At 31.5% G+C, this 16,795-nt stretch overlaps 1 protein-coding gene across 1 annotated transcript in view; it reads right to left on the reverse strand.

The window, feature by feature from the left end:
* LOC107456586 (calcium-activated chloride channel regulator 2) overlaps nucleotides 1-10,477 on the reverse strand; it is a 29,748-nt gene extending 19,271 nt beyond the window's left edge. Inside the window, exons 1-5 of the mRNA XM_087163570.1 lie at nucleotides 10,271-10,477; nucleotides 6,662-6,968; nucleotides 6,427-6,574; nucleotides 5,420-5,501; nucleotides 2,860-2,996 (exon numbers count right to left, since the gene is read on the reverse strand). Coding sequence (XP_087019696.1) covers nucleotides 2,860-2,996; nucleotides 5,420-5,501; nucleotides 6,427-6,574; nucleotides 6,662-6,968; nucleotides 10,271-10,429 — 833 coding nt within the window. The 5' untranslated portion in view covers nucleotides 10,430-10,477. The remainder of the gene's footprint in view (nucleotides 1-2,859; nucleotides 2,997-5,419; nucleotides 5,502-6,426; nucleotides 6,575-6,661; nucleotides 6,969-10,270) is intronic.
* Between the last annotated feature and the right edge of the window lie 6,318 nt (nucleotides 10,478-16,795).

Here is a 16,795-nt window from a genome sequence, read left to right on the forward strand (position 1 = left end):
GGACGGATATTTTTCAAGAATGATTTAAAAATGTTTTCGCAGAAAGATTGCCAGATTACAAAATATGAAAACAAAAGCGCAAATTGAGTGTAACAAGAGGGTTTTAAAGTGTCGTTCTTACTGCACTGTTGAAGTGATTTGTTTTTTTTTTTGTGTGTGTGTGGGGACGGCATGAGTGGTCGTCTTAGAATAAATAGGCACTGTTTTTAAACAAAAACATATAAACTCCTGTTTGTGAAAATTGCAACACCATGAAGGAATCGTCATAATTGAATGAAATTTACTACACAGTTGAGTGGTAGTGGTACAAATAAATGATTAAACTTTTAAAGCAAACAAACAATAACAAGAGATCGAAATCAGTATTTTGTGTAGCCACCACGCACCGCAATAAGCGCTGCTACACGACGTGGCATGGAGTTAAGCAAATTTTGAATGTCTGTCTGAGGAAGAGCATTCCATATAGTTTGTATGCGTACCCAAAGTTCGCCTGTAGAAGTAACAGGACGAGGATTACGAGCGAGGCGCCGACCAACGAAATCCAACACATGTTCAATCGGCAACATATCCGGGGAATACGCTGGGCAAGGAAGAAGTTGTACCTGTCGCGATACAAGGAAGGATTGAACAGTGCTAGCAATATGAGGGCGGGCATTGTCCTGTTGAAATACAGCACCTGGCAAGGCTTGAAGGAAGGGAACAGTTTGGAGCTGTAGAACTTCACTGATGTACCGGTTGTTGTTCAGATTACCCACAATTCGTAGCAATTGAGATCGTCCATGATATGCTACGGCACCCCAGACCATAACTCCGGGTGTTCGTCCACTGGGGATTTCGATAATGCACTCCGGAAGGTGGCATTCACCGGCATAGCGTCTGACACGAATGCGGCCATCATGGTACTACAAATTAAAGCGGGATTCGTCAGAAAACACGACACGCTGCCAATCAGCACGCCAGTCCCTATGCTGATTGGCCAATTGTAGCCGCAGGCGGCTATGGTTTAGCGTGATGGTGATCCTGTATAAAGGAGTCCTTGCGCGCAGTCCACGCTGCAGTTGACGTCTACGAATTGATGAAGCACACAATGAAACACCTGTAGCCATTGACCACTGTGCTGCCAGTTGTCTAGAGGGAGCCGTACGGTCTGTCAGCACCATGCGGACCAGGTGTCTATCATTGCGAGCTGACGTGACATTTCGGGGTCTACTCCCGGATTTCCGAGTTGTCTGACACTCGTCCGTCCACTGCTTCCAAACACGCATCACCGTGCTTCTGTTACGCTGCACACGAGCGGCTACTGCATGATAAGACAACCCAGATTCACGAAGGCCGATGTCTCCCCCTTTCAAACTCCGTAAGTTGTTGAAATCTCGCTCTCTTTCATCGAAGAGGCATAAGTAACGTCTGAGATAACGTTTACCACTAGCAGATAACGACCGATAACCATAAACGCCTCGCTACAGCCGTCTATTTATTCGGATCCATCCGCCGTTCAGAGGGCGCTGCTCAGCATACGCATGCGCTACGGGTCTGAAATTCTAATCATTTGCATATTATGCTCTACTTTGCATTTCCTGAAAATTTCAGCTCACTCGCGTAAGTCCTTCATGGTGTTGCAATTTTCACAAACATGAGTTTATATTGAAGATTAAATTTACATAAGGACGGACGATTAACAATCACACGAATAACAAAAAATAATAAGTAAGAGTTCGTCTTTAAACGTTTTGTATAATCATAACTCCTCTTTGGAGTGCATATACGTCACGTCTTTTTCGGTTCGTTGTCCACCGCGCTCTCTCGTCTTAGGGAAATTCCCATTGCTTCCTAGTCGTGCACAGGGATCAGCTTCCAGCTTACATAGTCTGGCGGGACTTCTAGCTGACGGATCTGAGAACTGAGCTCAGCTTTGTGTACAGGAACTGGCACCACATAAATATATATATTTAGTTTATATATATATATATATATATATATATATATATATATATATATATATATATATATATATATATATATATATATATATATATATATATATATATATATATATATATATATATATATATATATATATATATATATATATATATATATTTATATATATATATATATATATATATATATATATATATATATATATATATATGCTAGAATTATTGATTCGTCGCGGTACATAAGATAATTTATAATTTTTTAAATTAGGAAACGTTTAATTTTTAAAATTTGCGCACAGTTTATACATTAAAACAAATGTTGTTGTCATTTGGAAAATTTTTTAAGGACTGTGCAAATTAGCTCTAACGTTGGCAGCTAGCATTTTAATCCTCTTTAAAATGTTAAAAGATTTTCGCTAATACTCAAAGTATAACATAACATCTTAATAAAGTTAACTTAAAACAACAACAGGCCGGGATAGCCTGGTTTACAGGGAGCTGGACTCTCGTTCGGGAGAACGAGTAAGAATCCAGCCGGCCTAAGACATGCCGGTCGAAGACATGATGGTGACTGGTGCACGATAAATTTGTCGGGTCCCAAAGTTCTCCATGTTCCCATAACAAATTAAACCTCCAGGGGTGCTAAATTAGAGATTGATCATTCTCTGGTTCAGATCAAAATTACGATCTGTGGATGAATGAATGGGTCCGCCCTATAAACGGGTGTGCCGTGTGACGGGTGTGGAAAACAAGAACAAATGCACGCTCTTGCTTTAATAGCCTACGACAAAAACAGCAAAGCTTCGTTTTTATGAATTAAATGATTGTAGTTTTAATAAACTAATTAAACTTCAGTTATTGGTAATTTTTAAAAAGTGACTAAATTTAGTCATGTTTAATAAAAAGGTTAAATAATTACTTTCCATGCTTGAAGTCTGAACTTCTTAGTATGGTAAAGTACGTTCCTTCTTCATCACATAGCAGGTTGTGTTTTGTAGGAGCTTCAGGATTGTGGATTTGGCCCAAACTAGTGTGTCCTTCACAGAAATAGGTCCCCTGTTAGATTATATAAATAAAATAATTGTAGAATAAATATTTGGTTAGAAATAGAATGTGTGTCCAATATGTAGAAAAACTCTCAAGTATCTCTAGAAATATATTAGATAAAAAGTCTAAAAATACACTTTTGGGTTAATTTAAAATAGGGGTTGATCTATTTTCTTTTTTTGGAATTGCAAACGTCTTTAAAATACCTTAAAACTACTTTAAGTAAGGAAGAGTTCAACTACGATCAAGAAACGGGAATAAATATTAAATCTGCTCCGACTGTGGGTTAAAGAGAGTGTGCGTGTGGAAGGGAGCTATGTAAACTAATTAAAATTTTAGATTTTAGTTGACTTTTACCAAAAATTATCGAAGTTGAACTGGTCATGATGCTTCACCTTCTTCTCAACTTCAACCCTTGTTCCATTTTTTAAATTCGTCGTTTTGTCTTAGTTAGTCTATTTTTCTCTCTCTTTCTAATGTTAAACTTGATGCTTCACCAAGCTTGATAACCGTTTAAATACATTTTTAAAATATGTCTCTTTGTCTTAGTTAGTCTCTTCTCCTTTCTCTTTCTAATGTTAAAGACTGTTAAATCTAATTTTTCATACTCAGCACTTACAATGGGGAAAATCAAATATTACTCTCAACCAAAATCTTTTAATTATGTAAAAATGCATATCATGTGCTCTATATCTTGCTCTGTAATGAAACAGTGTCTTTTAACACAATTAGTACCTAACTGCAAACATTTTTTATTTAATTTATATGCAAATCTGCTACCACTTTTTTCATAAATATCCTTTCTCCATTGGTGCGAAATAAGAATCCAGCAGGTTAAAGGTTTATTATTGCTCAAAAAACAGGGTGTCCACTACGGTGGAAAATTTTAGCAATATCTCTCAGAGGGTTTGCTTATTCGTCGTTTAATCATTAGAGAGTTTGCTTATTCATCGTTTAATCATTAGAGAGTTTGCTTATTCATCGTTTAATCATTAGACAGTTTGCTTACTCATCGTTTAATCATTACTAATCTTAAATTAGGTTTTATATCCGACAGTTGAATTCACTGTCCTGGAACTGAATCTAATTTTGTTATGAATTTCTTTTAGGTGTATAATCATAAGCAGAATATGAATGAAAAAAAGCCGAATTATGAATGAAAAAAGCCGAATTTCGCTGAATTATACTTTACAATATTATTTAAGAAAAGGTATAAAAAAGATAGCTTTCGTTGAATTGTAAGCTAAACGTTGAAAATGGCTATTAGGAAAACAAATTTCTTTAATTTCAATCTAGTTATTTTATTTTTGTTTCAAAAACATGATGGGATGTACTAATGCATGTCTTTTTAGGAGTTTATTCCATAAATTGTTATATGAAAAATTCTGCATTGTTTTCCCAAAAAAATTTCCTATCTTTTTTATACGTTTTTTTTTAAAAATAATATTGTAAAGGTAACTAAAATATTAAGTAAATAATGGATTATTGATTATATTGAACTCTGAACTGTTGAAACTCTCGGAACCTGTTTAATTCTTTTACGGAACTTTAGGCATAACCACCTAGAGTAGAAGGCCGAGGCATACCATCTGTTGCTTTAGGCCACCGCTAAATACCATTTGTGTTAAAGTTGCATGTTTTTTTTTTTAATTTTTTTTTATTATCTTAAGTGTGAGATTTTCGAAAGAGCAGATAAGTGTATATATATATATATATATATATATATATATATATATATATATATATATATATATATATATATATATATATATATATATATATATATATATATATATATATATATATATATATATATATATATATATATATATATATATATATGTATATAGCAAAATAAAGACGAAAATTATAAACAGAAAATTAATAAATTTCTTGGTAGAACTATATTTAATTATGACATTAGTAAGCATTTAGGAAAAATTAGTATATCCAACCGATTATGAACGTCACTGAGAAGAAGAGAAATATTTTGATCTTGTTGATAACATCATTAAACATATTATTGCTCGTAATTTAAATGTTATAGAAAACTTAGAACTTGAGAATTTAATAATAAAAGGCACAAAATTTAGACCCATTTACCATATATCAATTAATAAAATTAGAACATACTTTCTTAATGATCTCAATAATTTTTGTTAAAAGATATCAAATAGATTCTCTTTACCTTTAGTTATGTTAAAAGAATGGAAATGGGCTGTTTATTATTACTTTAAAAAACTTGGTTTTCAATAATAAGGAAAATTTAAATAACAGTAAAAATTGTTCGATCTAAATTCTTTTCTAAAATTGTTCGATCAATTAAACAAATACAAACAACTTATAATTTTTTAAGGAGAGTTAGAAGTGGGAAAAAATTTTAGGTAGTGGAAGATAAAACGAGCTTTTGTTCTCAGTATAAAACTACTTACATTAGTGTAATGTTGATCCATAACAGAAGGTATTATTTGATATCCATCACAATTCCAGGGTACCTCACATTCATTCGGAACACTGTAAAATTTATAAATAAATATTAATTCAAATTCTAGTAGAAGAAAATTTTTGAATGTTACTTGCGTAACTAGCATAAACTTATTTGTTACGAGTTTAATGCTACATCAAAATTTTATGGAAATTGCGTTAAATATAATGATGGAATTTCATTTTATTTTTTAAGTTTTATTTTTAAAGTTTTAATTTTCAAGTTTTATTTCTTAAAAGGTTTATTAGATATTTAATGAAAAAAATTGTACGAAAATGCCGTTTAATGGAATTGTGGAACTGAAATTCATCTACCCAGTTTTATCAGCTATTTAATGAAGAAAATTGTATGAAAAAAACGTTTAATGGAATGGTGGAACTTAATTTTATTTTTGTAGTTTTATTAGATATTTACAATATCGGTACACTTTCTTAGTAAAAAAAAAATCTGCTTTAAATATTAATAAAGTTCGTTTCAAACCGTTCGTTTTCGTTTTTTAATAGTTATAGGATTATCGAGCCTGTATTAGCAATGGTGACAAAACTATAATGCTGAGTAAATTAAAAATATGTGTTTCCCCGACGTTTGGTTTCTTAAATTTCATTGCTAATTTAAACATTGCATGAAGCTAAATATTACATGATATTTAAATATAGCATGTATTTTAAAAATTGCATGTCAGGGTATGCATTAAAACGTATAAAAATGTAGAATACTTACGGATTTTTTTAAAAATGTTTTAAAACCTAAATATTATTATCTACACTATTTGAGTAATAAAAATTATTTATGAATTAATTCTTATTTAATTTATAAATTAATTCTTATTTAATTTATAAATTAATTCTTATTTAATTTATAAATTAATTCTATTTAATTCTGTTAATAAATTATTTATAAAATAATAACAGTTCCAGAATGTAGTTTAATAGAAGGAAAAAGAAATTAAAATACCGGAATGGTTTGTTAACGCAACCAGTTTCTATAAATATTCCCTCTTTATGAATTCGATATATGGGAGGAAATCTATCGTCATTTTCAAATCCACCTTCAGGAAAAATACCATATCGGAATTCTGACCAAAGCCTGACAAATTCCACACCTATAAAAATAACCCTAAATATAAGTATCTGTAAATGTTTTTCTCTCCATATTCTGTTAGAAGACTGTCGCAAAATAAAAGACATACTCTTTCCTTGAATGTTTCCGGAGACTGAAAAGTTTGAAGGAATATAAATCCTATGAGACTGTTTCCCACATCCTTGATGATGGAGAGTGTATGGGTTTACTTCTTCATCGGGATTAGTTATTACTATATCAGCCTCGTCTCTGTTTAATGCTGCTTTAGGTTCTTCAAAAATAATGGTCTTGTCTCGATTTGGAAACCAGTTATCAATGTCTCCCCATTTATCTGGTACAAGGAATGAAACTGCGTGGAACTGAGCACGACCTTTTGTAGCCCTCGACAGTACATCCGAAGAATGTTGAAGAAGATTCTGCAACAAAGTGCGTTTGTCAATCAAATTAGGAACCATGTAGTATTTAAAAATATATAATCATTTTAAAAAGTTTTTCTTTTTAATGGATTCAGATATATTAGATTAGCTGTTGCATTATCACTCATTGTTGACCAGAGCCCGCTGTACCAGGGGTTCACTGGGGTTTTAGCCCCTTTCCATTATATAAATGGACACAGTCCCTTTTAAGATTATAATTTTTACTCAATATTTGTTTAGTTAAAATAATTAAATTTACAATTAAGAAAAATAGATAATTTTTTTGTGTCTGAATTATAAAAAAAAAATGTCTCTATTTCAAGCGAGCTTTAACATTTCCTTGGTGAAAACTCTCAGCATCACTCAGCATAGAAAATATACGTCCCTATATCTGACTGAAGGAAAAAATTCTTTATTTCCAATTTCACAGCGAACAGTATAATAACAGTGTAATAGAATAAAAAAAAATACCATTAAATGAGAGATACCTAATTTAATTTTATTTTAATTTTAAAACAATTCGAAACATGAAGTTAAAATTGTAAGTTCGAATTCTCATACCTGCCAACTTTTAATCCCTTCCATTATCATTTTTCCCAGTGGTATTAAAATGGAATTAAAACTTCAATTTTAAGCAAACAAATGCGTTGTATTTGAGAAAACTTAAGTTGACAACCATGATAGTAACGCATATTAATATATCTGCTTAATTTTTGTAAGAATCGTGGTGATTAAAATCATTAAAAAATTAAGTTTATGAAAGAAAAAATAGTATATATTTACTACCACTTTAAATATGAAAATAAAATCTTCCGGAAAATCCAGAAGAGTAGGCAGGTATGAATTCTTGATTGCCATTCTGTGAGGTTCAGATAATTAGGACCCGGTTAATATACCGGTTCCTATATTAACCATGTATATAGGGAGGTAGGCAACCCCTCCCACTCTTGAAATACTTCCGCGGACACTGCTGTTGACTCATTAACTCTTCAAGAGATGTGTGCTGAGTTTCTTTCATTAAATTAGTTCCCTAATTAAAAGAACTCTTAATTAGACACATAAATAAATTTATTTCTTATTTCATTTTAATTTAATTTTATAATAGGCTTATTGTAATTATCCATAAAACAACACATGTGTTAATGGCACTCTTTGGTTTTCATACCTTTTCAATAGCGCTTGGAATATTGGGGCGCAATTTTATTGAAACTTAGATCATCTAATATCAACAAAGAAAGTTTATATGAAAATTATTATCATCTTATTTCGTCCATTCTCTTTAGATAGTAAAATTACACGATACGGTTGTCAATAACTGAAGACGATCTCGATGCCTTTGGTTGTATTTAGTATAAGCTAAATAAACCTTATAATGTATTTGCACGTAAAATATTTGCAAATAAAATATTTATAATAAAATATATATAGTAAAATATATAAATAAAATATATTAATAAATATATATAGTAAAATACATACATATATAAAATATATATATTTATAGTATATGTAGTAAAATATTTGACATAATATTTATTTATCATCCCCATTTCATACTCTTTCTTGCTATTATTTCTTATTTTTGTCAATTTTTATTATTCGAAAGTAAAGGCTTAAAACTTAAGTAGTATTAATATATTACGAAATAAAGTAATTGCGAGATATTACCTTATAATGCAACGTTTTACGATAAACATATTTAGTTACAGTTTTACAATATATTGACACCCGGTGGCTGAGTGCGCTTTGCGTTCTCCTGTCCCAGGTCCTGAGTGCGATCTTTGGGCCGGGTAAGGTTGACTCAGCCTTTCATCCTTTCAGTGGGTCAATAAAATCAGTACCAAGCTTGCTGGGGAACTAAATACTGGGGGTTCAGCGTTCGGATAACCACCTAACCGGAACATCTGCTCCGGCACTCCAGAGCCCAAAGCCAAGAAAACTAGTTGGCCTTCTATGGGCCGTCGCGCCACTGAGTATAGTTTAGTTTACAATATATTGGGGAGAGTGGGGTGAGATCGAGTAGTTGGGGACACCGGGTATCTCTATTGTGTAAAAATTAGTTATGTTTTCAAACCGACAAACTCCGAAAGGTCCTACCATATTAGCGCAGTTCTTGATTAATTTGAAGCGTCTGTATCGATAAGTTTGTCAAACTTCATCAAGTTTCAATTTTTTTTTTTTTTTTTTTAAGCTTTCCGTATTTATTGGTCATTATAGTTAAAATATTATTTTTAGTCATACTTATTATAAGTTCACTAAGGATTGAACAAACAAAACATAAGATACACATAAGAAAAGGGATTCCATATGACAAACATAAGGAATTTAGTCCAATGGTAGAATTGTTCTGTTTTGTTTTGATAACTACTTCAGCTCTCGGGGTAAGACCGGAATACCGAGTGTTACTCCCCCTTGATTTGTATCTATGCTAGGCCAACGAAAGCTGCTGTGCAGCAGAGTAAGAAAAATCATCACTTCAAAAATCATAATAACAAGATCACATGTGATTTACACGCATAATATTCTTAAATTGCCATATAAAATAAAAAATATCTTCTACTTTTTCAATGAAATTCTAGTATTCCCATAGAGTTAAATTACTATTATAAGAGAGTAATAGCAACTTTCTCCAGCATATTGCTTAGAGTTTATAACTAAAAGTGAAGGCAAAAATTTTTTTTTTTGCTTTAAATATAAATAATTTGGTACCGTCCGCCAGTGGCATCCTTCCGGAAAGAGCATATATTACTTTTTTTTATCACCGATATGTCCCTCTCGTTGCCGAAGGTAATTTCACCTTTATAAAGAGGCAAGTGCCGCAAGGTAGTTGCCTCATACAATATGCTCACATTGAAGCATATTTAACTCGATAAAATAGCTAAAATTGAAATAATTTAACTACCAGTTTTTTCGTTCTTTCATCTTACTTAAACTACTGTAGCTGTGTAGTTATAATTTTTTGAGCTGAATTCCCTACCGCTTTACATAATTTTATAAAAGAAAACGGATTAGTGTTATTTATAAATTAACATGGCTCATTCATACTCAGACAGATAAAAAAAAAAATACTTTCTGCTGTAGCATACATATATAAAAAAACAACTTAAAATGAGATTTTTTTTTCGTGAAGTTTTTTTTTTTTGAGACATAAAGAACTTTCTTCTTTTCTAACACATTATGGAACTTACAATACTTTATCATTATTGGAATGGCTTGTTTTTACAATTAAAAGTTCTTTTTTTCAAACTACTAGTTTGTTTTTAAAATTACTGTTAGAGAATTGCTAGTTTTTAAAAACGTACCTTCAAGGTCGAGACCAAATTGGTTCTTTTTTCAGGAGTAATTTCTGACGGTAGTGCAATGAGAATATCTTCGTAGCCATTTTTTTCAATTTTTATTCTAGATGATATTACTAACGCGTTATTAATCACAACAAAGAATAAAAAGCATGTTAAGATCATTTTAATAATGCGGGATATGTTTTTATGAAGAATTTACAGATAAAATTCTTATCAAAAAGCATAGTTTCCGTGTGATAAAAACCGTTACCACAGCTATTATCACTTTCATTCCGTAAATTTGTATTCGCTCAGTTTTTAAAATAAAACAGCGGTTCAGTTGTTCAAATTTTTAGCGCGCAGTTTGTATTTCAAACTAAGCGTTACCTCATTAGGGAGATTTCACACTTTTACGTTAAATCCCATGCGCAATAGCGCATGCGCACGTTGATATTAGTGAAATACGCTGGCACGAGTGAAAAAATATCTAACTTACGTGAATGAAAATAGGAGATTTAGCAAAAATCAGAAAGTTAAACACGTTATAAAGTGAAATATCGACCACAAAATCAAAATAAACATTCCACGTTGATATTTTGGAAGTTAAACCTCTTCCTACACAATATATTAAACCCTTTGGAAGTTAAACCTCTTCCTACACAATATATTAAACCCTTTGGAAGTTAAACCTCTTCCTACACAATATATTAAACCCTTTGGAAGTTAAACCTCTTCCTACGCAATATTTTAAACCCTTTGGAAGTTAAACCTCATCCTACAAAATATATTAAACCCTTTGGAAGTGAAACCTCTTCATACACAATATATTAAACCCTTTGGAAGTAAAACCTCTTCCTACAAAATATATTAAACCCTTTGGAAGTGAAACCTCTTCCTACAAAATATATTAAACCCTTTGGAAGTGAAACCTCTTCCTACACAATATATTAAACCCTTTGGAAGTAAAACCTCTTCCTACACAATATATTAAACCCTTTGGAAGTGAAACCTCTTCCTACACAATATATTAAACCCTTTGGAAGTTAAAACTCTTCCTACACAAAATAAATATATTCGACAATTTTAAATAACGAAAAAACATTTAATTTCTTACGGACTAAGTGCAATTAAACTACAATAAATTTAAACTAAAACCAATGAAATTTATTTATTTTTGTTGTTAAATCAATCAGGGGCCTTTCCCTTCCATAGAGAACTTTTGGTCATTGGTGATCTCTTTTGTGATAGCCATAAGCTTTGATGTCTTGCTCCGAAATTTTATATTGGCTTTAGCTATAAATCCCTTTTATAATTATTATTGATTTTAAATTTTATAAATCTCATTGGGGATGTTGAACTATCGTTTCTTGCACGAGCACATTTTGCTTGCATTTATCCACTTCGTATTTTTTTACTTTCTTACGTAATTTAAAGTACTTGATTTATTGTTTCAAATTTACACGTCATAGATATTGTGATATTTTCTAATGTGTATCAATCTTTATTAGTTAATTCTGCTTTACTGTAATTTTGCAGTGTTTGGTTCTCAAGTGGCAACGTGTCAAACCGAAAACTCCTCCGAGGGTAGGTCGGTCACTATTAATCTTATTAAATCAACCAATTGCAGTATAATCAAACGATTTATTTTAACATTTTGTAATAAAAAATCCTCCATCTTAATTTTGTATCGTTCTTTTTCAACTATTTGCAGCTTGTATAGTGACCAAAATAAAAACGAACCATCCTGAATAACTTTTAATCTAAATATCGGATCATTACGTTCTTAATGGTTCGAGGGATTGACCACAAATATGCTAATTAAGTAGCGCCGACAATATTTAAAGATACGAAATCAGACACAAAAACATACTTTCTCTGATTAAACATACCTATTTTTCAACGGATTCGGATTTTGAATCCCCCAAAATATAAGGGGTAGCAGCAATCTGGGAAACATGGTCCAAATAGTTTGGTCAGGACAGCCTTCCAAAGTTTGGAATCCTTGATGTTAATTTTACTTTTTGAGTATTACGCTATATCTCAAAAACGTCTTAAATGAATTGAAAAATTTTTACACACAATTATGAAGTTCATTTTTCCAAGGATAATTCCATGCAAAAAAATTATTTTTCTTAAATATTTACCATTTTTAACTATATTTTACCAAGTAAAATTATATTCTTTAAAATGATGTAAAAAATTGTGTACCTTACAATTGAAATTCTTTTCGACTAATATAAAATAAAATAATAAATATTTATTAAAAGTCATTTTTTGCATAGATAATTCATTATTTTTGAATAAATGAATTATAATATCTTTGAATAAATTATAAAATTCATTATCTTTTGATAAATGAATTTTATAATTGTGGGTAAAAAGTTTTCAATTCGCTGATGTATTCTTGATATATGGTGAAATACGCAAAAAGTAATATTAACATTAAGGGGTTCAAACTTTGGAGTGTTCCCCTGACTAAACTATTGGACCATATTTCCCAGACAGCGGCTACTCCCTATATTTTGGGGGTCAGAAATCCGAATCAGTCGAGAAAAAAAAGGTATGTTTATTCAGAGAAAGTACGTTTTTATCTCTGTTGTAACTTAAATGGTCACCCCCCCCCCGAGCCACTAAGATTGAGTCCTAAAACGTGAAGATCCGATCATTAGATCAAAATTTATTCAGGGTAGTCCGTTTCTTGTTTTTCTTTTGCGCCCTGTACATGTTCTTAATTCGAAGGTAGACTTAAACAGAAAACAACATTCAACAGCTATGAGCAGCGTGCTTGTGTTTTACGAAAATCTCAAAAAGTGAAGATATGTATAATCTATAAAATTAAAAAAAATTGAATAAAAAATAAAAACGTGAGCATGAGCAGCTGCTTCAAATCTTAGTATGGAAGCGTACGGAATCTTACGTAAATTTACAAAATTACGTTAGATTTTAAAATTTTATCTCTTTAACACGTTCACGTCGGGATGACCCACCGGTGGGTCACGCTAGATTGTCTCATCTTGGCTGCGCACCGGAGTAAAAACTGGTAACAATAAATTTCATTTTTTAGTTTTTTTCCGGGAATAATAAAAATCCATAACTACCAATTATTTTTAACGGATGCAATTTTTATATTGAATTGCTTCTTCGCCGTGTTAAATTTCCATACAGTGAATTGTTATTGTTGAGAATAGATTAACTCCTCCCGAATATTATCTAATATTGAAATAGTTCTTCTACCAGTATTTTCTCTTTTCCGTACCAGTATTTTCACTTTTCCCGGAGTGAACGTGTTAAATGTGTGCTTACAAAAGAAGCGATTGTATAATGTGCAGAATTAAAAATGGACTATCCTGAAAAACTTTTGATCTAATGCTCGGATATTTATATTACTTCCCGTTCTAGGAGTCAATCTGAAAAGTTCGAGGATGTGATCTGATTGCAAAAAAATCGCCTGAATCATGCATTTCTTAACATGTTCACGCCGGGAAAAGTGAAAATACTGGTAGAAGAACTATTTCAATATTAGATAATATTCGGGAGGAGTTAATCTATTCTCAACAATAACAATTCACTGTAAGGAAATTTATCACGGCGAAGAAGCAATTCAATATAAAAATTGCATCCGTTAAAAACAATTGGTAGTTATGGATATTCATTATTCCCGGAAAAAAACTAAAAAATGAAATTTATTTGTTATCAGTTTTTACTCCGGTGCGCAGCCAAGATGAGAAAATCTAGCGTCACCCACCGGTGGGTCACCCCGGCGTGAACGTGTTAAGAAAATTTGTACTATTGTATCTATATAAATATATACATAAATTACATATTCTTCCTATTTTGCACTTTGCAAGTCGTCATAGCATAAAAAATGACTTTAAAAACTGTGAGATTTAGGGAAATAACTTAAAAGAGATTGATGAATAAACCAAGGGAATTTACGACAAAGTTGGCCACGTCAAAACGGGGTAAATTGGGTTTCTTGAACTTCAAGAAGAAGATCAGGGATACCCACACAAGTGACCTATGACGTTAGCGCCAGGTCTTTGTGTTAAGTCTCGTATAAGCGAAATAGCGTGATAAAGTTAAGCTTATTCTTTCCCTATAAGTTAGAATGTTAATTAACGTGAAGTTAATTAAATACAGCACCGTACCGCACACCTCATTTGATAAAATATAATTCTTTCTCGACTACGTTCTTAACTTAACTTAGATTTATTATTTGTTGATGTAGTTTATTGTAACAGTGATATATTTTTGTTTTGTGTACCTGGCAACTTCGATGCATAATTTGTTTATGTTCTACATGATACCTGCCTGTCTTTGTGTCAAGTCTCTGCGTAAATATGTAGTGAAAGAATTGAAATCTTTGTGAAAGAATCTTTGTATAAGAATATAGAATGTGTCGCTTAAGAGAATTCATACTTGACGGGTTTGACTTATGTCACATATACACTTAATGTAATGTGACAATTTTATTTCTAATTTTATTTAAGCCTTCAATTTTTCTTTAAACGTTATTCCTTTTTTTCTTTTTAGCAATCTTTTTAACTTTCTTGGTGACCTTTCTCATGGTCGTTGCGGTCATCGCACTTCCTGTGGGGAAAGTCAACCAACCCCTCTACTCACGCCTTTCTTTTTCTTCCTTTAATTTTAGGGGGGCTAACTAGCCAATCTCTTTCTTTTAAATTTCAAACTCTCCGCCTCTTTAATTTTAATTGGCCGTAATTTTTCTGGTCTACCCCAGTTAAGGAATTTTTAAGTCATTTTTTTTTTGAAGGGATTCTTTTTCTCTCGAGCCTTCTGGCTGGTTTCTTTTTTTCCGAGATGCGGACTTCGGTCCGTATCGAGGGATTCTCTTTTTTTTTTAACCTTTATCTTAAATTAAATCCATAGCTGTAATCAATTTCTGTAAAATTTAAAATCAACATTTTATACCTTTAATTTTCTTTAACATTAAAAGCCCTCTCAAATTTAAGTTTTCTTCTCTTATTTATTTTAATGGCTAGATTACTCGTTCCTTTCTATTTAACTTTTTGCATGACGCCTTTGGTTTCTTCAAATTCTCTTGTCACCCATTTCTTTTTAAAAGATATTTTTTGTGAGACAAAATGTGTTGGAATCATATTGTTTGTTTGTTACGCAATAATCAAAATAAGCAGTTTTACAAAAATAAATGTTTAGTTGAACAGAAAGTTTTGTGTGATTTTTAGCTCTACCTTTATAGCTATTGTTTATCGCCTTTTTTCCTTCTGTATGTGGTGAGTACCTTTTTTTATTGTTATGGGCATGCATAAGTGTGATTTTATTAGTTTTTTCTTATTGGAGACATCAGCTTACTGTATTAAATTATATATATATATTGTGGATATAGCATGACTTTACCTATTTATCTTTAATATTTAATTTATTTTAATTTCGCCCTTTTTCCAAATTTGGTGATACCAAATCATCCAATTTGTTCAAACCTCACACTTTGTGACCCTTTGAACCTATTGGGTTATTGTTATCCCACATTAGCATTGTACTACCACTTTCCTTAACGATCACATCCCCCTTAATTTAATTTAATTACCCCTTTTATATTTCGGCCTTAATTATATTTATCACGACGTTTCAATCATTTAACTGTTTTTTAATCATGACTATATCCAATTACTAGTACATATACCAAACATTCCAATCTATTAATTATAATACATAAACAAATTTACTTTATCTTATACGCACCAAATAATAATTATTATTCAAACTCTTACAACTTACTCGAAATAGAATGGGGAAATAGGATCGAGATACCGACACTACGTCACTTGCAGGCATACCATTAAATGTACGTCTCGAGATTCACGTGTTGTTATAAATAATATCGCATTAAACATATCGTGATTTAAGAAAACCACGTGGTTACCATCAGCTATAAGTGTGGAAAAGTCTATCGAAAAAATAGTGGTATCGTCGAGTCGAAAAGTGATTACTGAATGAAAGAATTGAATGTTGATTACCGTTATAATAATGTATACAAATATAAAACTTGAAAAAAAAAGAGAAAATTCGTAGTTTAAAGAGCGGATAAAATGATCGAAAAACCGCATAAATTTTGCATAAGTAACGAGATTTGAACTACAGATAAACAGAACTCCGAGAAAATTTTGGCGGCATAAAAATTATTGATTCTTGGAAGTCCGCGAAACAACAGTCTTGACATTCGTGGAATTCTACGAATTGACAGGAGCTTTACATACACATTTATATTTAGCCTATGGTGAAAGAAGGTTCTTATCACCATGGTGATAAGAAAGAATCGGTAATTTTAACAGATGTGATAATATCTGGAGATATATTAGAAGAGAAAGTAGAATTTTTTTTTAGAAAAACGTAAAATCAAAGACAGAGTAAAAGATTGACATTAATTGAAGTAACTGTTTTTTGAAGTAAATACATGTTGGACAACATTTAAAATATCAACACAATAAATGATTCGGCTAAATTTTTAAAACATTCGATTGAGATACTCGACTTTCAGTTATTCGATGTTTCGAAATTTTTAGTGCC

The sequence above is a fragment of the Parasteatoda tepidariorum genome, chromosome 5 (genome assembly GCF_982258835.1).
Source record: "Parasteatoda tepidariorum strain Cologne lab strain chromosome 5, Ptep-v5.0, whole genome shotgun sequence".
In the NCBI taxonomy this organism is placed as follows: Eukaryota; Metazoa; Arthropoda; class Arachnida; order Araneae; family Theridiidae; genus Parasteatoda; species Parasteatoda tepidariorum.